General features: G+C 47.1%; 1 protein-coding gene across 2 annotated transcripts; it reads left to right on the top strand.

The window, feature by feature from the left end:
- The first annotated feature begins 171 nt into the window (after nucleotides 1-171).
- NELFB (negative elongation factor complex member B) lies at nucleotides 172-23261 on the top strand. 2 transcript variants are annotated; one of them, XM_075439045.1, is made up of 14 exons: nucleotides 172-361; nucleotides 578-741; nucleotides 933-1032; nucleotides 1817-2047; nucleotides 4071-4256; nucleotides 5601-5713; nucleotides 6389-6491; nucleotides 7469-7564; nucleotides 8318-8460; nucleotides 9424-9530; nucleotides 10487-10628; nucleotides 11436-11544; nucleotides 19456-19574; nucleotides 19984-23261. In XM_075439045.1, exons 1-14 carry the CDS (start codon nucleotides 260-262, stop codon nucleotides 20057-20059), a joined length of 1791 nt encoding a protein of 596 aa, XP_075295160.1. In that variant the 5' UTR covers nucleotides 172-259; the 3' UTR covers nucleotides 20060-23261. The 2 variants fall into 2 exon arrangements, with proteins under 2 accessions (XP_075295160.1, XP_075295161.1); XM_075439046.1 differs by lacking the exon at nucleotides 19984-23261 and having other exon boundaries at nucleotides 11799-19538.
- Nucleotides 23262-23565: the final 304 nt, after the last annotated feature.

The raw sequence follows: 23565 nt of genomic DNA, 5'->3' as shown, positions 1-23565 counted from the left end.
GCCGCCGTGCCGAGGGGGACACTCCACGCACCCCGACATGCCCTGGCCCCCGTGTCGGTGCCGGCGGGGGGTGCGGGGACACCGGGAGCCCCGCGGCGGAACCTTGGCGCGGCGGAACCTTTGCGCGGCGCAGCGCGTTCCGCGGGGGCGGGGAAGAGCGGCGGACCGCGCGGGGCCGGAGGGAGTCGGGAGCCGGGCGGCCCGTGGAGCCCCGGCAGCTGTGGCGGGAGCGGGTCCGGCGGGGCCCGGGCAGGCCGCCATGTACGCGGGGCTGCAGGAGCTGGGGGTGGCCAACGGCGAGGACCTGAAGGAGACGCTGACCAACTGCACGGAGCCGCTGAAGGCCATCGAGCAGTTCCAGGTGGGGCGGGGGGCCTGGGGATGCCTGGGCGGCGGGGGCCGGGGCTGGGGGATGGTAGGGAGCACGAGAAGGCCCGAAGTGGGCTCTGTTTTGTGGAGTTTTCACTCTTTTTATCTTTTAACCAGCATGTCTCTAGCAGTCCCTGCTGTCGTTTGCTGGCCGGCGGAGGCGGCTGACGCCCCCGCCTCTGTCCCTGTCCGGTGTTTGTGTTGGCAGACAGAAAATGGAGTGCTCCTGCCCTCGCTGCAGTCGGCCCTGCCCTTCCTGGACCTGCACGGCACCCCCCGGCTGGAGTTCCACCAGTCGGTGTTCGATGAGCTGAGAGAGAAGCTGCTGGAGAGGGTCTCTGCCATCGCCTTGGAAGGGAAGGTTGAGGAGAGGTTTGTCGGCAATCCTGCTGGTTATTCGGAGGGAGCTGGGAATTCTGTGTGAAAGGTAGTTACAGTGGACGAGTGACTTCTGCGAAGGAGAGTTAGCTTCTTGGGGGAGCAAGTTCCAGTGGCTTAGAGATGAGCCACTGTGGTCTTTAATGTACTGTGGTGCTTAGTTTCTTGCTCTTACCTGTTTTCAGGTATAAGAAGCTAGAAGATCTCCTAGAGAAGAGCTTTTCCCTGGTCAAGATGCCTTCCATACAGCCTGTGGTAATGTGTGTCATGAAACACTTGCCCAAGGTAAAACTGCTCTGCCAGCTGGCCTGTTCCGTTACCTGTCTGTTGTATGGCTTCTCTTGGCTGGCCTGTCAGCTGGGCTCTGTGCTCCGTCTGCAGACCCTCTGCGAGTCTGTTGGTCAGTGTTAGGAACTGACTGAATATTTACTACATTCTTGTATCTGGTAACAACTTAGTAGAATTCAAAAGGCGTTTTACATTTTCATAATCGGATGAGACCATTTCCTTATTTTATTCAATACATGCAGCTTCCTAAAAGTAGTCAAGTTCACAGATAGGTTAATTTTTCCACAACTTATTTAAAAATCTATAACAAGTGGAAAAGAAGATTTGAAGAATGCAACTGGAAGTAGACAGGGGTGAGATTCAGATCTGGGAAACAAAAATCTCTAGGAGTAGCCTTATTAAAAGCATCATATTGTGCTTAAGGTAACGGATTCAGAACTGCTACTGGAACTTTTATAAATTACTGAGTTTTGAAACCTCACCCCAAATCTTAGTGTCACAGGTTTGAAGGACGTCTTATCCTCTTTGAAAGAAGTAAGGAAAAGCTTGGTGTGTAACGTAGTTTTGAAGAAGTTGAGTGTCTTAGGACTGGCTTACTGTGACAGCAGTAGGGAGGGGAAAAGACCAGTCTGCGATACTTGCTTTTGTTCAGTTACATTGCTGTGTAGATTACCAGACTGCCTGAGATGATTTGGATGTCTTCTGTAGTCAGTTACCTATTACTTGGACCGTCAGGCAGGTGAGCTGCTCTGCACTTTGGTAACTGCTCTGTTGATCGTAGGTCCCCGAGAAGAAGCTGAAGTTAGTAATGGCCGATAAGGATTTGTACAAAGCGTGTGCAGTGGAGGTGAAGCGCCAGATTTGGCAGGATAACCAGGCCCTGTTCGGTGATGAGGTGTCTCCACTGCTGAAGCAATATATCGTGGAGAAAGAAAATATTCTCTTCAGCAATGATATTTCTGTCCTGCACAATTTCTTCAGTCCGTCTCCCAAAACAAGACGTCAAGGAGAGGTAAGGAGAGGAAATGTCTTGCAACATGCTTGTGAATGGAATTCATCAGCTTTCAGTCAACCTCATCAGATAGCAGTGTCCATTTCACCCACCCAGCTTCACCTGAGTTGTTTGACTAGGCAAAGTATTTGCAAGAAATACCAGGCTCTTCTCTCCTATGTATCTTGATGGAAGCAGCAGGAGTTATTTTAATAGTTAGTGAGTGCAGTGTAATAATTGATTAATGTTCTAGACTGTTTACTTTTTTTAAAAATAACAAGGCCAGATTTTTTCCTTTATTGCTCAGTCTGGCTTTAATACCCCCCAGCTGTTCTGAATGAAGAGTGTCTCTTATCAATTCTGTTTGAATATCTGAAATTTCTTTTCCTGGGACCTTTTTTTTAGCAGGACATAGCCCAAGAAAACCTCCCCCCCCCAAAAAAAAAAAAAAAGTGGAAGGGGACATTGAAAGTTGTAGCTAAGCTGGCATTCAGATAATCTGCGCTTTGAGTGGAATTACGTGAAGTGGTTGAGCTGGTCTTACACTCAGCCACGGGAAGGGCAGGTGCTGCTCCTCTGCTCCCTCCCTGTAGCTCTGGCGATTACCAGACCCTTCCATGAGCTGATTCAGCTCAGCAGTTGCTACAGAAACTCCAGCGAATAGAATCGGTAAGTAGGTTTCCAAGACAGTGACTTGGATCTGCTCAGAGAAGAGATCAGCTGGCACCAAAGCCATTGCCAAGAGATGGGCTGGATCGCACTGGCAGGCTTGATGTGGGAGGGAGCAGTGGCGTAGGCGTTAGGAGGAGCGGGTCTCTCCTCTGCTTGGCAACTGCAAGCCATTAGGGTGGTTCAGCTATAGTATGTTGCTTTGCCTCAGGGGGCTTTTGCTCCAGAAGGGAAATACCAGCGTTTCTGTGAGGACCTCGCTATCAAGAATGCTAAGGAATTGCAGTGATAAGGCAGTATAAAGCTTTAGTTTCAGAGAGGCTAGCACATCTGTTATGTGGGGGTTTGGTTTGGGTCTGGTGCCGTTTACTTCAGGTTTACGCTGCAGACTTGCGGTTTAACCCCAGCCAGCAACTAAGCAGCACACTTCTGCTTGCTCACTCTCCTTTGGGATGGGGGGGAGAATTGAAAGGGTAAAAGTGAGAAATAAACTTGTGAGTTGAGACAAAAACAGTTTAGTAATTAAAGAGAAATTTAAAGTAAAATGTAAGGAAAAAGATAACAAAGAGGGGGAAATAAAGCCCAGGAAAAACAAGCAACGCAAAATAAAACCGTTGCTCCGCACCAACCGACCGATGCCCAGCTGAGCAGCTGCCCCTGGCCAACCTCCGCCCCAGGCATGACGCCCTGTGGCGTGGGCTGTCCCTTTGGGCGGTTGGGGTGGGCTGTCCCAGCTGTGTCCCCCTCCCAGCTTTCTCTGCAGCTGCAGCCTACTCGCTGGCAGGACGGTGTGAGGAGCAGAAGAGGCCTTGGTGGTGTGTGAGCACTGCTCAGGAGTAACTAAAACATCAGTGCCTTAGCAACGCTGTTTCCAGCACACATCCAGAGCAGAGCCCCATACAAGCTACTGTGAAGAAACTTAACTCTGTCCCAGCCAAAACCAGTAGAAGGTTTCGCCTTCATTCTCATGCCTGTAGCCTGAGGGTAGGTAGAAATACAAAAAGACTTCCAAAGAAAAGTGGGTTTTGTTCATGTTACAATAAATATAGATTATATTCATCGATAACAGGTGCTGCTTCTTACCTGCTTCACATAGCTGAGCACCTTATTTTACAAATGCTTCAATTTGCTTTTCCAAGCGGGTCTTTTCTTGACATTCTTTATTCTTTCATTATGGCTGTGAAAGATTTGGTGAACATCTCTTGAACAAGTGTGCTTGGAAGTCTTGGTATAAATTGTTCCTTTTCAGGAACTTGTGTCAACGTGGAAGTTTCAGTCTAGGTGAACCATGTAGAAGAATTAATTTACATTCTGTGTGTGTGGAATAACAGTATGTCTTTATACTGAGTGCACGTTTTTTCCAATTTGAATTTAGGTGGTTCAGAAGCTGACCCAGATGATTGGGAAGAACGTGAAGCTCTACGATATGGTGTTGCAGTTTCTGAGAACCTTGTTCCTTCGGACAAGGAATGTTCATTACTGCACGTTACGGGCAGAGCTCCTGATGTCGCTGCATGACCTGGAAATCAGTGAAATCTGCACCGTTGACCCCTGTCATAAGGTATTGATCATGTGGGACAGGTAGGAGTATTACTGGAGAATTTTCTGTTTTGCCCACTCCTGCTGCCCTGCAGGACTTCAGCCCAGAGGAGATGACTCCTCTCTGTGAAGAGAGTTCAGACTTTGAATCCAAAAGTCATCTTATGTTCCTTGGAACTTCTGGTGAAAATTTCATCTTGGTTAACCAGCAGCTTGCTTTCATTTCATAACCCATAAATCATTCAAATTTATGGCACTTGTGCAGTGTTAAAAGCAGTGTCTAATCTGACCTATGGAGATGCTGCAAAAAATAATCAGAAACGTTAGCTAGGCCCAGGTTCTTAAAGCTTTCTTCCTGCCTTGTGCCTGGTGTGATATACTCCGTCTGTCAATAAACTGTACTATAAAATACTTTGGATCTTGAATTACAAGAAAATATTAAGACTGGGGGTGACAGAGATGTTAATGTCACTCCAGGATCTTGTTACTGGTCCTTTGTCCAGAGTTAGCATCACTCTGATCTAGAACAAGGCTTTTTCTTTCAAGTAATGGTGCTAAGTTTTATGTGTATTTTGCTTATAGGGATTATGTCCTAGAGTGGTGATAAATGTTACTGCATGCTTTTTAATGTCTTCTGATCAAGAGTCCCAAATTCAGTATACAGACAGTGACCGGGTAGAAAAGGGCAATTCTTATTCAAGTTACAGATTATTTTCAGTGACCTCATTTTGCCACCGCAAAATGCCGTGAGTGCCGCAAGGGTGGTAAGTCATGATGAAAGCATTTCAGAAAATTCAGTAAGTTGTTCATTTTTGACAGCTGAAATGTTGGTTTTCTGAAAGGGGAAAAAAGCCCTTAATTTTGGGTCAACCAAAACATTTCACTTAGCTGTCTTTTTCCATTTTGACAATACAGCTCTAAAGCAGAAGCACCTCCACTGCAAATATCCCCTGCTTAGAGGGTGGGAGTGGTCATGCAATGGCTAAAATATCCCGTGTTATTGCTAAGTGATGCTGCCTTTTTCTCGGCTTCCTACTTGTGTAAATCCACATTGATCAGGTGGGCTGGGCAGCAGTGTGTTAATTGCTGCTCCTCAATTGCCAAGGAATGCCTTTCTTGGGAGAGAGAAAATGACACCAGGTTAACTCACGTTGATATCTCTGACCTCCTTTTGGGATGCTTATGTTTCTGACATCTGCTGTATTTGTGACCGGCTTGGTACCATACCGAAGTAATAATTAATAAAATGTATTAATTCCAGATATTTGGAGGTCATTCAGAGCCTTTTTTTCTATGACATTGTGTATTTTATTGCTGGTTGAATGAGTTGCTGTGATTCATAAAGCTTTCTTCTTTTTTTTAACAGTTCACCTGGTGCCTTGATGCTTGCATTCGGGAGAAGTTTGTGGACAACAAGAGAGCTCGGGAATTGCAAGGGTTTCTGGATGGAGTGAAGAAAGGGCAAGAACAAGTGTTGGGGTAAGGCACTTGGGCTGTTTATGGAGAAACTGAAAATGGGTTCCTGGCAGTCACAGCATCTGACAGGTGTTGTGGGTGTTAATTCTTGCCTAGAGCCAGCTAACAGCCAGTAGCTCTGCTGTGTGGTCAAATCCAGTACGTTTGTGAGCGTTAATGCACTAGGATGTGGCCAAGCACCTTCTGGTGACGTAGCTTGTGCTGCTTAGGTTACCGCCGCTGAGTCTCCCCGTGGACTGGTAACTGACTGTGTGAGATCTGCTTGATTTCAGTGCAGAAGACTTTTAGTAATTGTTTCAGGTAACATACTCTTTCAAGTCAAAGAAACAATATTCACGGTGTTTTTACAAGGCAGGAGAAGGTTCGTCAGGTGGACACCTGTAGGTAACAGAAGACAGACATTCAGGTTTTATATTATCATCGTAAGGGTATTGTTACAGTAGTTGCCTTGTGTCTGCCTCTCTTAAACACAGCAGTGTGTGTGTGCTTATGAAAATGTAGTGTACACATGCATACACTACTTCGATGATACATCTGAAAGCTGACAGCATTACAGCAAAGAGTAGGCTTAAACATCTTACTCTAGTGAAACACACTGGTGTCCTGCAGCTGATATGGAACTCTACAGTAGGGTTGTTTGTTATGTATGACATGGATTTGATTTTTACTTCTTCTCAGGGACTTATCAATGATCTTGTGTGATCCCTTTGCCATTAACACCTTAGCCCTGAGTACCATAAGGCACCTGCAAGACCTGGTTGGGCAGGACACCTTACCCAGGGTGAGTGTTGCAGCTCGTGTACCTAATCTGAACTATGGTCTTAACTGAATAGTGTTCATCAGCAAAGGACTGGCACTGTAGAAGAAGCACGATTAAGTTCTCAAATGCATGTGTGAACTGAAATAAGGGAAACATGATACTGCCTGTCCATTTGCAGCATGTACCTTAGAGCTCTGCAGGAGCATTGCTTGGAGACAGGTGTTTTGGAGCTCTCCGAATTGACAACGAATTCTTTGCACGGCTCATTCTGTGCTAACAGCTATGCATGTGTAGAGTCATATATACAATATGTGCCTCCCTGCTTTGTCCTTCCATTGGTTTGCCTAACAGCAGCAGCCTTTTCTCCCTGCCACAGTGAATGCGATGGATTAGTTTACACTGTTCTGGTCTGTTGGCTGTGATATAATACAGTTCCTGCAAGTAGTGGCTGCAGGATGTGCTTAAATGTTAAAGGAGAGTAGCTTTACAGGTGTCTGAGCAGTGTGAGGCATTTGTGGGTTTTATCCCTGAGTAGTTAAATTTTATTGTTGGATTGAATAACTTCCTCATGACAGTTTAAGACTGAAAATTGTTTTTGTTTCAGTGCACAACAGAAACAAAAAACATTGCCATTTTTACACGTGCTTTCTTAGTTCTGCTGAGATGACTTGATTTGTCCTGTCACACATTATATTTCAGTGCACTTATTTGGCTAGCCACATTTAAAAATGATGTAGTGATCAGATTTTCTGCATACTTCTTGGCGCACTATAAAATGTTATAAAAACCCACAAACTCTCAGATGTGTCTGCTATTTGATTCCCATTTGAGGAATCAGTTGTCAATTAAATTGGCCAACTGAATGCCTCTAGCAGTCTTTAATAAAGCTGCTAATCCAGGAGAGCTTGGATAGAAACCGCTACTTCCAAAGAAGTATCTAAATGTGCAACTTGTGGAAGATCAAAATAGTTGTTTTTCTCCTCCCCTTAAAATTCGAGGAAAGCCCGGATCTGCTGCTGCTCCTTAGGATGCTGTCTTTGGGACAGGGGGCCTGGGACATGATTGACAGTCAAGTCTTCAAGGAACCAAAAATGGTGAGCCATTTTGATGTTTAGAATTTAACATATTTAATTAAATAAATTTAGACTTGTTTGTTATTTTATTGCATCCCTGATTTAACATTCACTCTGCATACCTCTCATCACAGCTTTCTTAGAAAAAACGTCAGTGATCACAGAGCAGCAGCTGTGATTTGACTGGCAGAGGTGCTCTCATGAATCTCATAGAAAGAAACTTTGAACATCTTTCCTAAAGGGAATCTCCAAATCTGTATTTAAAACCTGTTTTATTTGTGATTGCTACAAGCTGTAACCCCTGACTGTGAACCTGATACAGCATAGGTTGATCTGCCTTGTGCGAGAAGATGCTCTTTGTTGATGCTGTGTTAGCTATGCATTGATGCCTGTCGTTTTAAATAATGTACAAAATGATTTGTAATTGTTGGTAAAAGCAGTTTGGTACTGTCACTAACATGCAGAGCTTGCAGCAGTATTGGAAAAGGTTTATCGGAAGAAAGGCTACATAATTGTCCAAAGAAAGAATTTGAGCAGGAATATTTCTGTAGATGAGGTGAAGTACAGTTTTCCTAATTACCAGTGGAACAGGTGGAAGTGAGTTATTCAAGAATTTTGACTGAAACTGGATGTCTGAAAGCTTGTTTTCCGAACTGTTGGGTGGGCCCAATACTACCACCTCACTGTTTGTTACAGTACTCTAGGACCATTGCACGGCATGAACTGAATAATGAAAGCGTTGATCTTTTCTCCCTGTTCTGCTGTCCCTCTAAGGAAGCTGAGTTGATCACGAAGTTCTTGCCTATGCTCATGTCCTTTGTGGTGGATGACCATACATTCAATGTAGACCAGAAACTGCCCGCCGAGGAGAAGGGACCAGTTCCCTACCCCAGCACTATTCCTGAAGCTTTCACCAAGTACGTAATCTGCTGTACCGACTTGTACATACAGTCTTGTTACCAAAGCACAACATCAAGGAGCCAGCCAACGCTCATAGGAAAAAATAATGTATGTGATAAAATGAAGGCTTTCTTGGAATAAGGTATAGTCCTGGTTAGTCAAGGCTGAGCTTTGCCTTTAGCAGAACAGATTTCCACCGTGAGTCCTCAAATAAAATTTACCTACAAAAAGTAATATTTATTGTAATGACTGGTTTTTTTGTCAAATTGAATATTAAAGTGTTTGCTATGACTGCTTTCAAGTATGCTGCTTGTGTAGCTTCCCAAGCAGTGAATGGTGGGTGTTTGAGTGATAGTGCCCTGCAGCTGGGCGAGTACCCATGCTTGGGTCTGGAGAGTGCTATTGTAAGTCATAAAGTTTGCATTTTTGTCACCCAGACACTCATTCTCTGTTGATAGCCTATCACTCCAGGGAAGTCAGAGATAATAAAACCTCTGTGTGCTCTGTTATGTTCAGATCTTGTGCTAATCTGCAGCACAATTCTTATCTGTATGCCAGAATCTGGAATGCTGTATCCTGGTAGGTGTAAGTTCCTCTATGACAGTGTTGATCTTTGACCTTTGGGAAACTAAAACAAAACAGTATTGGACTTTGTATCATTTTTGAGTATTTGGGCTTCTTCTAAACCCCATTCTGAATAGCACTTTTTTTCATTAATACTGTTACAAATGTTCACAATCAAATCCAACTGTTTGTGAGACAGCGCAATGTTTGCTGAGTGGTAAATTTTTCTGGACCACGGTAGTGAACGTAGTGATGATCATCTGCTCGGTCACTGAGTAGCTGCTTTTCAGTGGGTTTGAGGTTAGCCACTGCTGTAACTGCTTGATTGCTATCCAACAGTACTGTAAACCCTCTTTTTAAAAAATAGAATCTGTTTTAGCTTTATTGGTTAAGAAACTTTGCTTCTGCCGTAACAGATTCTTGCAGGAGAACAGAATAGCTTGTGAGATTGGGCTGTATTACATCCTTCACATCACTAAACAGAGGAACAAGAATGCTTTCCTTAGGCTCCTGCCAGCACTAGGTAAGTTTTTGTCTTGTCTTCTATTCTATAGCTGTTTGCCTTGTACTGGACACCCAGCAGGCAAGTAAGTCTGGAGTGAAAGTGATTTCAGAGTCAGAGACGTAATGTTCTGCCTTTGGCTCTTCTGGTGACTTAGTTGTAAGGCACTGAAAGAGGTGTTTGGTTTTGTCTGCAATTGGGATAATTTTCTGCTGATCCAGGAACTTAGGGATAGTGGCTGAAGGTCAGTAGTTCCTTAGATCAAAGGCTGTATTAAAGAGATTACCTGAGACCTGTTTGGAATGAATCTGAGAAATGAAAGAGCTTAATGTGGCTTAATTCTGCCGCTGCTCATAGTAATTGCACGTGGCCAAAAATTCTTGGGACTTGGGTTTGTGTGGTGAAAAAACCTGCAACAAAACAGGACCGAACACAGTCTGAAATTCTTCAGATTACCCTCTCCACTGATTTCTCTGGGGTAAGTGGCATGAGAGCTCTGAAGCAAGTTTAGGAATTGCAGTTCCCCATAATGGGGGGGGGGGGGGGGGGGCACTTCCCACTCCCTCACCCCAGCTCCGGTGTTCTTGGAACCCTTTGCTGAGCTGTCAGCTCGTTTACGCAGCTGAGTTTTCCACTGTGAAGTGATTTGTATCTGCTCATACAGGGTCTGAGGAGTGCGAGGAGGTGGATGTGACCGTGAACAGAGGGTGGTGGAGAAGGATAGTCGGGGACTTTGTGATTTTCACAAGAGCAAGCTACTCTGTGACTTCAGCCTCCTTGGAGACATGGGCTTTGTCTGTATTCTTCTCACCCCTCTGCACCTAATCTTTTGCGTCTGGAAGTTCAAAGCCACCTGCCTGGGCCACCTATTTTAAAAGGAAATTTCACTGCAAAGTTTTCAGCAGGAACATCTGCTGTGTAATCAGGGTTTGGCACATCCACGTCACTCTTGGTCTTTTTCCTTTCATGTTGTATAGTTGAGACGTTCAGTGACCTGGCCTTCAGTGATGTATTTCTGCATCTGCTTACTGGTAACCTCACGCTGTTGGGCGATGAATTTGCACTCGAGGAGTTCTGCACCAGTCTCTTTGATGGCTTCTTTCTCACTGCCTGCTCAAGGTAAATCTGATTTTCCTCTGGGGGAGTGAGTTTACAGGATACCTGAGAGAGGTTATACTACTTTGAACTACAGTTTAATCATTTAGCAGTCTTTTTATGTATAGTGGAAATAGTAGCCTGATGCTGTTTATCTTTAAGGAAAAGTTGGTGTTTTGTGATAAAGTTTTTGACAGGAAAATTGTAAAATGTTTATTATAAATTATTACCTAAACTGTAATTTATTATTCATAAGTTGAAGTTGCAAAAGACAATATCCTTCATGCTTTGCAGTAGCTGTGAACATGAAGAATTAACTTCAGCTCTTTGCAGTATCAGCTGCACACAGAAAATGTATTTGTATCTGTTAATTCTGTCAGGTCGGACCAGATCTGATCTGACCTTTCTAAGGCTTCCCCAAAAGCAACTAGAACTGCTGTTCAGGCATAGCAGCCTGTGCTGCTGTGGCTACCCCTTCCTCCACACATGCGGAGGGACAAATGTCCTCCAGCATGTGCCTACGGCCCATCCAGCAGAAACACCAGCTGCTGCCACATGCTGCAGTCTGTGGCTAAAATCTCCTGCTCCTTCCTCGTGGTTGCTACAGATAGTCCACCCCTGTTGAATAATTACATTAATGGCTTGGAAATCTGAGGCAGGGTTAGCACTTTGTAGCACGCAGGCTACAATTCTCAGGTGTTTTGGAAAGCTGTAACAAAGCTGGCAGCCTGTGGGGGTGTGAATTACTCTGCTACTGTTGCTGTATCTTTCTTGTTCTCAAGATGGTGTTTGTTTATATCAGTTACTCTGCTTTGAAATTGCTTTTTGCAGAAAGGAAAACGTACATAGACATGTGCTAAGGCTGCTGCTTCATCTGCATCACAAAGTGGCGCCTGCCAAATTAGAGTCTCTCCAGAAGGCTTTGGAACCCACCAAGCAGGTAAGAAGGAAAGCATGAGAAAGGGAAAACTAATTGCAAATGAAAGCAGCTGCTTGTCCTGGCATTGCTTAATTGAACACGGGCTCTGCTTTCCAAATGTACCAAGTTGTTTCTTAATTACCTTGTAATTTCCTCTTTCTGTGTTGGTTGTTTTAAAACACACAGGGTAATGGCATACTTAGTGTTGTATCTAGTAGCAGCTAGAACGAAGTATGACTCTTCTGGTTTTCCCCTCCCTAATTCTCATTCTGCAGAGTGGGGAAGCTGTGAAGGAGCTTTATAACCAGCTCACTGAGAAACTGGAGCTTCGCAAGCCTAGTCCAGCCGAAGTGACTGAGACTCCCTCCATGGAACTGCCCTTGCCCACTGTGCCCACACCAGCCTCACGCTGAGCTCTGTCTGTAGTGCAAGAGCGAGACAGGCAAAGAACTAACTTAGTGCTCTGCAGCGTGAAGGCACTGTACTGCCTTTCAAGCGTCTCTGCCCGTGGGGTGGAAACTAAAAAAAGCCACTGAAGCTCTTTCAGGAAACACTGCAGTTTACCCAGCTCACTGGCTCTTGCTGGCTAGAAAACTCCGTATGCAGTGCATTGCAAAGGTTTACTTTTCTTAAAGATAGCTGAGTGTCTTCTTGTAGATCCACTTCAAATCTGACTGTACATTTTTTTTTTTTTCCAAAAAGAAAATGCGTATTTTTAAACTTGGCATCTTGTATTTTTAAACTCTACTTTAAGAACTGATCAATGAGTGTTTAAATCCGTTATGGCTGAGCAGGTAGTGTGAACTCCTGAAGGCTAACCATAGCATTCTTCAGCTGTTAGATTGCTCCTCTGGGTCTTTGGAGAAGATGCTCAACAGAAGGAAATGTCAGAGGAGATGAGCTCCACTGATACAATTTCCTGTTTGAGATTCTAGCTCATTTGGTACATGGTAAGACATGCTGCATTAGTCAGAGATGTCCACCACTGTCAGTAGACCAAGAAGCAGCGAGCAGCCATCTTCTCAGCTAGGCTCTTACACAGAAGGCCAGGAATTGAATCATTCTTTCTCCTTTTCTCCCCACTTTTCTCCAAAGGCATAGTTTGAAATGAGTCCTGGAGCCATTGAAGAAAACCAAGACTAGCATGTTCCCAAATGACTATAGCGTTTGAGTGTAGGTGGAGTGCACTTCTGTCCTTGAAAAAACAGCCTGTTCTTCATGGCTCACTTGTGTCGCTGTCTGTGCTCTTACAGTTAATTCCTGTTCTGCTTTTATTGCAGCCTCAGTGTAAGCCTCAGGTAGAGTGTGCAGGAAGATGGGCATCAGAGAAGAACGAGTTGTGTGAGTTTATAGCTGATTTTACACTGATTTCAGTAGGTACAATATGCCTGAAAAGAATCGTGCCAGTCCTTTGTAAGCAGAAAGCTGCCTATAGGAATTATTCTGAATCGCAGAGTAATTCGGGTAGGAAGGCACCTCCGAGGGTCTACCCCCTGGCTCAGAGCAGGGCCAGCCTAGGTGAGGTTGCTCAAGAGCAGGACTTTGTATTTCTCTTTGAGTTTCATGAGGTTTCTGTTGGGCCGTTTCTCCAGCCCGTTGAGGGGGGTCCCCGTGAAGAGCAGCCCTGCCCGCTGTATCAGCCATGCCCGCAACCTGGCATTGTTTGCAGACTTGCTGAGGACATGTTCTGTCTTCAGGTAGTAAATGGAGGCATTAAACAATATTAGCCCTGTTAATGACCCCTGAGGGCCACAAGTTGGACTTTGTGCTGTTGATCACCACCCTCTGAGCCTGGTTTTGCTGCTGGTTTTCTGTGCTGCTCTCTGAACTGCAGCAAAACGATCTGGCTGTATGGATTCTGCAGACAGCTGTGGCAAAAGCTATTTAAAGCCAAGGTAAGCTACCCAGTGCGCTCCCCCACCCAGCAAGCCAGGCATCTCTTTGTAGGAGGTTATTGGGTTTGTCAGGCATGATTAACCCCTGGAGTTTGCCCGTCCACGTTGGCCACAACCTGTCACTTTCTTGTCTGTTGTGTTTCTGGATATTTTTTTTTTTCCCCTGTCACCCTTGTTTCCTGGGACATGAGTAGTCCCAGTGCCAAGTCATGCTCATGAGACTTTTCCATTTCCTGAAGCTGTGTCCAAAAAGAAATGACACTAGTTAAGTAGAGGTGGAAATCCCTCCCCAAAACTGCTGACTCCCTCTTTGTGTGGTTTTATTCCTCCTGTGTTCTCGAGTGCTGCATGAGGAAAGCGAGTGTCACCTCTTCATCGCCTCAGTGCTTTGTTTCTCCTTTCATGCAGGGATTTGTCTGTATCTTGTGGGAGAACGGGGGAGGCAGGTTAGGTTTGTGTATGAGACGAGGGCACTGTCCTCTAGTCCACACTGCTGTTGTGCACCTTAGCTACTGGGGTCTGTGTTGTCTTTGGCAAGCTCTCGGCACGTCTGGCATCTGACTTGTTGGAAAGAGGAACTGGGTGTTAACAATTGGGTCTTTCTTGCAAAGTTGTTTTTAAAAACTGTTTAAACTGTTATGGTAACTTACACAAAATAACATCCCACGCTGCTGGCGAACCTTTCGCCGTGAACCTACACGGGCACATCCGCTGCTCAGACTCGGAGGCTGCTTTAGCTTTCTGTCAGAGATTCTCTTGTCACTAAAGGTTTCCCTTATACCGCGTGCTGACTTGGTACTCTCCTGCAGCAAGAACTTTTAATCCAGACTGACCGTGTGATATATGACTTGGTAGAAAAAGCTCTTGTGTTTCAGCCTGTACCCACAGTACTGAGATCCCTGCTGGTGATTTTTTCCAGGTTTTTAGATCCACGAAGGAATTGCATCCCAGCGCACAAACTGGCCGTTAGCTGTGCCTGGTGGCTGCTTCGGCTGAGGAGGGGAAGTCTGGGCAGCTGAGAGGGGCTGCCAGTCTGTGCTCACCTGGCCTGCCTTCTGCACAAAGGTGTGGTAATAGGAGAGACTTTTCAGAAAACATTGTTTTAGTAGTGAACACCTTGGTCCATTTCCATTCTTTGAGATGACAGTGGTTTCACTGCAGTGCCAGAAAGTGGACTGCTGTTGTATGTATAAAGCTCCTCACGGGCTGTGGCAGGAGCTGGCTGCAGCTGGGTGCAGGGTGCTCGCTTTCTGCCTGGTCCAGGGCCAGGACGTCTCGGGGCTCTGCTCTAGTTCCTGCTCGGAGAGGCTCACTCTCTCCCGCTCCTCCAGATGCTGTTGTGTCACACTGTGCTGTCCTGCAGCACAAGGAATGGGCGAAGCACAGCTGGACTGTGCAAGGGAGTTTTTTTTTTTTAATCTTTATTCGTAGTGCCTCTGTTCGTAGCCCTGTGAGAGTGATGCCAGCTGAGGTGCTGCGCAGCGTGTGCTGCTGTGGGTGCACACTAGAGGGTGGTGCACCCCTGCCCGCCCTGCCTGCGCTGCTGCTGCAGGAAATCCCTCCCAGCAGGCATGGCACAGGGAGCTGGGATCTCCGCGTTTGCACTGGTGTCACAGTTTCTCTGTACAATAGGACTGTGATACCTGTGATACAAAAAATTGTGTCTTCTCTGCAAACTGCCTGTGCCTGACTGGGGAGTGAGTTTTTATGATGAATTCTTACTAGCTCGAGCAATCTGGTCCTCTCTGTGTGCTTTTCCTGAGAGATCAGAGTAACAGCCCAGAGGGGTTCTTCAAGCTTTTTGGATGGTTAACATTGAACTGAAATTTTACGTTGAGCTGTGAAACAAATAATTTGGATTGAGGTACGTTGGAAGATTGGTAGAGCACTGTAAGTGCAATAGTTAGTAGAAGCCAGTTACTGAGGCCTGTGCTAGCAGAGGAACCAGGTCTCATATGAAATTACTGGAAAAGACAATTACTATAGTGAAATATTACTTACTGCCAAACTACCTGAGACCCAAAGCATGCCTCGCATCACTTCAAAACACAGCCAGTTCTACTTGACATATTGATTTGATGTAGGTAGTTCTTTATGGATTGAGATAAAAGGAGACCAAACAAATCTCCTTGGCCAGAAAGAATACGAAGACCCCGTGGATACCCCTCAGCTGTTGTGAGTCCTCTCTATTTTGCCAGGAACTGTTTGTTTTTTACGTGATTCCAGGCCCTCTCTCTATACAACAGTGTAAAGGAAACCTGTCGTAGGTTTAATTTTGAAGATAAATGAATTTGTTAATGTGCACATGCAGTGCTGATTAGACTGCTTCCTGCTGAAAGCAGGAGCATGTTTGGTTCAGGAGCCTGGTTTTGGTTCACTGTGGAGGTCTGTGGTATCTGCTCTGTTGGGAATGTTATACTGGAGACTTCCTTAGTGTGTGAGAACGTCAGTTCCCAAAGGAAGGTGGTGGGTTGGGCTGAAATTCCAGCTCCGGGATATTGGGGATTTGTTATCTTGACTCTCTTGCAAGCACTTTAAGAAAGGAAACGGCTGAAATCCAGAGGAAATAATTTTTCCCAATTTCTGTGCATTTAACTGCAATCCAGAGCAGTGGAGTTTCTTAACCAACAGGGCAAAGAAGGGTGTTAGTTCAGCCTCAGAAATGGCTGGGGCTTAGGTGTTGAATCGAAAGAGAGGACCAGTTATGAGGGAGACCTCAGAGCTTCCTCCCCAAAACGAAAAGAAGATTCCAGCAGCGAGTACAGCGTGGGGAGGAAGCGTGCAGGATAGGTTCTGCCAAGATCTGTTTGATTCCTGTGCTGAACTGGAGTGGCTGGGTTTGGGAAGGCACATTGCCTCCCCATCTGGCCTGTGTTCTTGCAGAGGTGAATGCAAAACTCAGGTTGTCGTGAATTTTGCCCCATGGTCACTGTGTGTCTGGCTCCAGAGTACAGGTCCCTCGCCGGTGGAGTGGCCGGTTCTTTGCATATGGAGAGTTGTCAGCAATTACCAGGGACTAGCTTTCACCTTTCAAGGCTGGGCAGGTCCTGGCATAGCCCTGTGCCAAGGAAATGATGATTTACAGACATCTCCCCTGCCTTAAACTCAGCTATAACACTTGGGCCCATCACGTTTCTACCTGAAATGCTAGAAGCAACTATCAATCCCCTGTTCTTCTAATTTCATATCTTGGCCCACTGTGTGGCCTCAAGTAAAGCTCAATTTTTGGCCAAAGCAAGGAGCAGGGCCTGAGGCTTACAAGTGACCGTCCCTCCTCCCCTTTCCACCAAGACTCTGGAGTGGCAGAGGTGGGTTCCTGCAGGGATGTCAATGGTTTCCGCAGGCATGGGGTTGCAGAGAGTTATCCATGGCGTTTTCACATGATGCATCCTTTGCTACCTCCTCTGCTGTACCTGTTCATCACCTGACAATGGAAGGAGGACGCTGGTCATGAGGGCTTCCCTGGGAAGAGACAGAGGCTGTCAATCCCAGAGAAAACAGCCTCACTTTTCTCCTTACTACTGGAATGCCTGCAGACCCACCAAATTGCACTTGCTATGATTTAAAAGGTTGGCTACTGTAGAAGTGTGTGGTGGAAGCAGGTGTTTGCCTGATGAGACTTCTGATGTGGAGAAGAACAAAACTGCATGGTAGGTTCTGATTCCCAGTGTGCACCTTCATCTGCTGTGAGTGGGAGGTCAAACCAGGGTATGATGTGACCGTCGCCCTGGTTGTCCTGTGCTGTTGGGGTTACTGACCATCCTGGCTTTGTCTGTGGTTCAGTAACTCTGTTCCTGCTTCCCTGGAGCTCTATTTTGGGGAAGGGCATGTCGTTTGACCTGGCAGATGCACAGCCTTCCACTGGTCAGCACTGGTTTGCTGACCTGGTGCATCAGCTCGGATGTGCTGTGAGAAGTCCCTGAGCTTTAAAAATCTTCCTGCAGCTCACCAGGGGTGTTGCTCAGTGGATTCCTCCAGGAGGAAAGAAAAGAGGAGCAGTGGGACAGCAGCACGCTCCCTGCCTGCAGAGCCACTCCACAACCTGACAGTTGGAAAGAAGACACCCGTGTGGTTCTTGCGGATGCTATTTCAGTGCCTTGACGACATCTACCCAGGTCCTGCTTGGCTAGAATGTGCTCAAAAAGACCATGTTAAAATGCCATTTTATTTTTTAGTACTCCCCTACATCTGATTTCCTACTGAGATCCATCCAATTTAGGCATGTAAGCCTTGGCCTTTTGACAAGGGACCGTGAGTGTCCACCCAGTGCTTTAGGAGAAGTCTCAAAGATTTAAACATTTTATCTCTCATGCCCCCTTTGCTCTGAAGTAGTGGGAGGACAACAAGGAAGCTGAGGAGCTTGGCAGGTAGGATATAGCTACTCTTACAACCGTGTATTCAGAGGTCTTGCTTTTGAAGAACCCTTGCGGTTGTGCTGTGGCCTTGGTAGGACCATTAGGGGTGCAGTGAGAAACTCCATCGCACCAATTTCCACCCGTAAGAGGAAGCCTTTTGTTCAGAAAGAGGGCTGGATTCTGACAGCCTGCAACTCCTGCACTTCTCTGGATTAAACCAAAATTGGTGGAAAAGAATAGCCAGGAAGTCATCCTCCTGGAGAGCACTGGCTGCCAGCTCCTGGTTTCCAACCCATTGACGCTATTTCCCAAATAGTCCCACAAAAGCCACAGCTGGGACCCTCACAAGGGTGGGGTCTGTTAGGCTGTGGCTTGAAGGATAATAAGAGATGGGGACCCAGCACTGGAAGGCATTGTGCTGCATCTTGACGAGTCTGAACGCTCAAAAGCATCTGCCTGTTGGCAGAACACCCTGTTCTCTCCGTAGTGCTGTGGATCCGTTGGAACAGTGGTCGGGAACAATGGGTTGTGATGCAGATGGCTGGAGGGAAGATGGACATTTAAAAGAAGCGTCTAACAAAGTCTGGAGTGCGCAGCAAACTGAATTACCACTCTCCAAGATACTTTTCTGGTGGAGCTGCTGTATGGTTCAGGCTTCACAGTTGCCTTTAAGTTAATTCTGATGAGCTGTGCGTGGTGGGAGTCTTGGTGTGGGACTTCCCCTGTAAGTGGGGAGCCCTGTATCCAGCTTCCCTTGAGAAGCATATCTTGCTTTGACTTTGGAAGAGTTGCATCTAGCCCAGAAAATGAAATAACGTGAAAAAACTTGTTAATTCTTTTTTTCAGAATAGTTTAGCCATTTGAGAATGGAGAACAACACAGACTTTGCCTCTAGGTGTACATAAAGGTACTTGTAGCCGCTCTAAATTCTATTTTAGACCTCCTCTGGCTGGGGCTGTGTCTCGGTCAACAGGAGGTGGTGGTTGGAGGTGACCAGCAGCAGGGCTGTGTGGGGCAGGAGCTGTGCCGCAGCCTGTGCCCGAGTGCTCCGGGTCTCTCCCAGAAGCAGGGAGGAGACTGAACAACACAGGGCGATTTAGAGTTTCTGGCCTTTATTGCAATTTTGATGGATGGCACACGGATGCTGCTTTATGTTTGCTTTTGTACAGCGGTAAGAAGTCTGTCGTGGCATACAAATGCCATTATTAATACAGCTGTCTCTCTGGAGAGATGTCTCGATGGAGCAGCTTTTCAGGAGGAGTAAGTATTTCTGCAATCATCTTTGCAGCTCTGAGAGATCCCACTGTGACCGCAGAGCTTTCTGCATTCTCCAGCTTGCTTTCTCACCTTGATTTCGCCTGCAGGCTGTTACATTAATAAGGGCTGATCCCAGCAGGGCTCCTGGACCGATCCAAGCTCTGTCCCCATGGCTCTGAACCCACAGGCATGCTCTGGGTATCCTTGCCAGCAGTCTCCCCCCACCAGAGCCAGGCTCAGCAGTAAAAACAAGGAGCAGGTCAGCTTCTCAGAGCTTCAGGTGGGTGTGAAACATGGATTAAGGGCAGCTCCACCCAAGTACAGGTCACTCTGTGTTGAGAACACATCAGACAGGGTTTCAGCTCTATGGTTGCTCCAGCCTTTGCCATTCATGGATATCCTCTGCATTCACTGCTCTTTTCCAGATTCTCCTCCTTGCCCTGGGGCACCTGGCACTGCTTGCCATCATCTTCAGCTCGGTTGCCTTCTCTGCTGCTGTCTCCTCTCCTGGGCAGTGTGAATGGCAGAGATCTTTCCCATCTAGGTGAGCGCAGGTGCCTTAACCCTTTTCTCTGGCTGGGTTCCTGAGGGAGGCTGGCACACGGTGCTTCTATGGCCAGGGTAGCAGGACATTCAGCCGGGCCCGGCATTGGCAGCTTGGCTGGGCAGAGAGAGGGGTGATGTGTGGCTGTGCGTGCTTGATCCCCAGTTCCCTTTGCGTTTACAGCTTGGTGGTCTCTGCCTGGGGGCAAAACACAGCTTGCCTTGGGGTGTTTAGGGACCTGGGGCTCACACATGTGAGCAGCTTGTACTTGCCTGTTGTCAGTCATCTTGTGTGCTGGCAATTCTATTGCAAACTGACTCTAGTTTTGTGCTGGGTTTGTATATCAGCCCCTAATAATAAGATTTTTCTGGCAGGAGACACTGATGTCAGAAAGTTTCTTGCTTTCTAGGGGAATCAGGCTAATACCATCCTCTGTAGTGCAAAAAGGACCATCAGCCGATAGAGCAGTATCCATCAGCACGTAGAGACCATACCAAAGATAATGAGGTCGGTCCAGCTTGAAGGACAACTTCACAGAAAGCAGCTGAACCATCTGCGTGGGTGGATTTTGGCCTGCTGGACCTGCGAGGGGAGTTTGATGAGGACAAAGCTGAACGACTGGATGCAGTGAAACCAGCTTCCCTTTCTTGCAAAACAATTGCACAAGGGGCAAAGGTATCTCACCTGGGCTCATAGACTGCTACGCTGAGATGAGTCCATGTCGCTGCTTCTCCCGATCAGCAGGGCCTGTGCTCAGGAAAGAGGAAGAGCATCAGTATTAGACCACAGCTTCTGCCTCTGCCTGTGTTCAAGGCAGCAGCCCAGAAGTATCGGTCTCTTTCTCTCCTTCCCCAGGTTCTGTGAATGTCAGTTCTGTGGCGAGGAAGTAAGAAAAATAATTCCTGTAACCAGCCATGTAGCTTGAGTCAGACTAACCCTTGCTGGTTTGTGTGCCGTTGTCATAGAAAAAAAAGTCCAGAACTCAGGAGACAATTATTATTACTTGTAGTTTTGAACGCGATCTTTTTCCCTCGGACCAGCATCAATTTGCTGTGGCAAAGCTGTGTTGTCTGGTCAGGGTTAACAGAATTGAAAAGTGGTGAAATGTTCATAAAATCCTCGTGATGAGTCATTAGCAATCTGATACAAAGCAGTCTGATGACTGAGAGCGCAAGTTTCACATTACCACCTTTTCAACCACATTTCTAGGTAGAAGCAATTAAAAATCCTCAGAAGAAATATGTCTCGGAGCATCTGTTCATTGTCTTTTATTAACTGGTGGCTCGTGTGAGGCTATGGAAGGTGCTAACAGATTCTGCAGTATCTTTTTTCTTTTGAAGTCTGAAAATCCATTTTCCTGTCTGCTGTGAAGGCTGAGCTCTGCTCTCTTCTGGCTCTGTTGGCAGTTGTATTTCCACTTTCCCCTCTTGTCCAGATCTGTTTGACTTCTGAGCTTAGGAAGGAAGCACTGATATAAATGAGAGAGAAAGAGATGTGTCTGCAGGTGCTGCTCGTTCCTCTGAACTGCACATGAAGCCTCATTCGAGAAGTCAGTGTCGCTGGGACGAAGTCATTACTGACTTGCGAAACGAAGCCTGGGTAGCAACAACAAAGCATCTGGTCCAGTAGGTCATAGCCAGATATGTTACTGGCCCACAGCCTGCTCCAAATGAGCACCGTGGTGTCTGTTTAATCTCTAATGAGTAATCATATAATTACAGAGGGATTTTTACAAGCAGATTCCTTGAAGAGCAGCCAAAAGGCAGAGAAGGGGATCTGTTTTCCATCTCGCCTGTCCTGGCAGGACAGCATTCATGGGCTTTGGCTGAGGACAAGTGTGTGTGGAGATGCGGGAAGCACGCCTGCAGCTAACAGGGTCCTGCTCGGCGTGTCTGAAGACACCAGACCCTAGGACCTCAGATCTACCTTTACCAGCACTGTATCGAAGTACAGGTACCTCCACTTGCAGCTGTTTGTGGCCTGGCTGCTACCTGTGGGGGGTCACCAGATCTTCTGGATGCCACCAGAATTTTGGACGGTAACCCCATGGCCCATTGTAGGAGCTGCTTGGCCTGATCTTTCAGTTCAGCCTGTGTGGGGGAGGTTTGATGTTCCCAGTGCTCGACTGTCCTGTTAGCTGGAGGGATTCCTGCTGCCTTTCCGTACGAGGGGAATGCAGATCACTGTCTTTTTAGTGATGCTCAGAAGTTCCTGCTAAAAAGCCAATAATTGCAACAAGTCAAACACACAGTTTAGGTCAACTGTGATTTACTGTGGCAAAACTGTTATTGCTGCCTTTCTGTGATGCGGTCGGGAGAGTGTAGGAGTTGTGGGTCAATGGTGAGCCTTAGGAGGGGTGGGTGTTCCAGTTGGTTGGTCAGTTATGCCATCTTCCAAGAGGAAGAATGGGGCGATGGGTGCTCCCAAGGACCCTGAAGGAAGGTGATTTTTGGTGTTGCAGTGTGCCCTTGGGACTGCAATGAATATAAATACTAACTGGTACCTGCCACCTCTGTTTGTTACCATCTCTTTAGAAGTAGAGGGGCCTAGATTGTCATCCAACAGTGGGACATAAGCCCCAAGTACCAGAATGGCAGTCCCGTTCCTCAGTGCCTTTGCTCCAACAATACACAGCCCATAAGAGTGGGAACGCTGCAGCAGTCAGGCTTGCAAGGAATGAAGGGCTCGGTGGCCACTGAAGGGTTCTGGGTTTTCCTTCCAGCCCAGCTAGCTGGACGGAGTGCCTTGGGCAAAGGAGCCTGACCGCATTTCCACCCTGCTGTCACACAGGAATTGCAAACCTGCGCAGGCTGCTGCTTCCACGGCTTCAGAATGGGAGTTTGTCAGTGCGTCAGCAGCTCAGCTATGTCGCCGTTCCTTTTGCATCTGCTTAAACTGTGAGTTGAAAGAGTTGTCCTCTGCGTGGGTTTCTGCCCCACCAAAACTAGGGCAGGCTGCTCTCTACCCCAGAGCCTGCCTGAGTTCCAGGCTCTCTGATGTCATCTCAGGTCCTGGTTCCTGCTCACTTCGGGCTTGGGGAACTTTTTTCTATGCTGCTTCTTTCACACAGCCTTCATCCATATTTGACCTATTTGGCATTTTTGTAGAGTTGTCTGAAAACAGCAGGAGAGAGAAATGGTGTATCTGAGGAGTGTTGGCTCGTAATTAAAACCGTTTGCAGGGCAATGGACATCTCGAAAAGCAGATCAAGGCTCTGGTCTGCAGGTGAGGTCTGTTTCAGCACTCAGGTGCCTATGTTACGCCATAACCTTGTGTACACATTTTATTGGCGTTATCTGTCTTGTACTGATGGCTGTCGAAGTGTGCAGCAGCCCAGCGGTGAATTGCTCCAAACCCTGAGGAGTCCCCAGTGAGTTTGCTACCTGCTTATTGACTCTGCTGAGAGTATGTGCACAAATTGCATGCACAAATCGTGGGCACAGGGCGAGGGAGGGGATTCTGCCTCTCTGCCCCGCTCTGCTGAGACTCCCTGGGAGCCCTACGTCCAGCTCCGGAGCCCTCAGCCCAGGGCAGAGCTGGATGTGGGAGCGGGGCGAGAGGAGGCCCCAGCAATGATCTGAGGGCTGGAACCCCTCTGCTGGGAGGAAAGGCTGGGAGAGCTGGGGCTGCTCAGCCTGGGGAGGAGAAGGCTGCGGGGAGACCTGACTGCGGCCTGCCAGGGCTTCAAGGGGGCTTGTGGGAGGGGTGGAGAGGGACTTTTGACAAGGGTGTGGGGGGATAGGACAAGGGGTGATGGGTTCAAGCTGGGTAAGGGTGGATTCAGATTAGATGGAAGAAATTCTTCTCTGTGAGGGTGGTGGCCCAGGCTGCCCAGAGAAGCTGTGGCTGCCTGCTCCCTGGCAGGGTTCAAGGCCAGGCTGGACGGGGCTCTGAGCACCCTGGGCTGGTGGAAGGGGTCCCGGCCCATGGCAGAGGGGTTGGAACTGGGTGATCTATAAGGTCGCTTCCAACCCAAACCATTCTGTGATTC

This window comes from Opisthocomus hoazin, chromosome 19, assembly GCF_030867145.1.
Source record: "Opisthocomus hoazin isolate bOpiHoa1 chromosome 19, bOpiHoa1.hap1, whole genome shotgun sequence".
Classification (NCBI taxonomy): Eukaryota; Metazoa; Chordata; class Aves; order Opisthocomiformes; family Opisthocomidae; genus Opisthocomus; species Opisthocomus hoazin.
This window is presented reverse-complemented; position numbering and strand designations above follow the sequence as displayed.

Coding starts and splice junctions, on each gene's coding strand:
- NELFB (XM_075439045.1), top strand. CDS start 260: ATGTACGCGGGGCTGCAGGAGCTGGGGGTGGCCAACGGCGAGGACCTG. Junction 9,531..10,486: donor TAGGCTCCTGCCAGCACTAG/GTAAGTTTTTGT, acceptor CATGTTGTATAG/TTGAGACGTTCAGTGACCTG. Junction 10,629..11,435: donor TTTCTCACTGCCTGCTCAAG/GTAAATCTGATT, acceptor TGCTTTTTGCAG/AAAGGAAAACGTACATAGAC.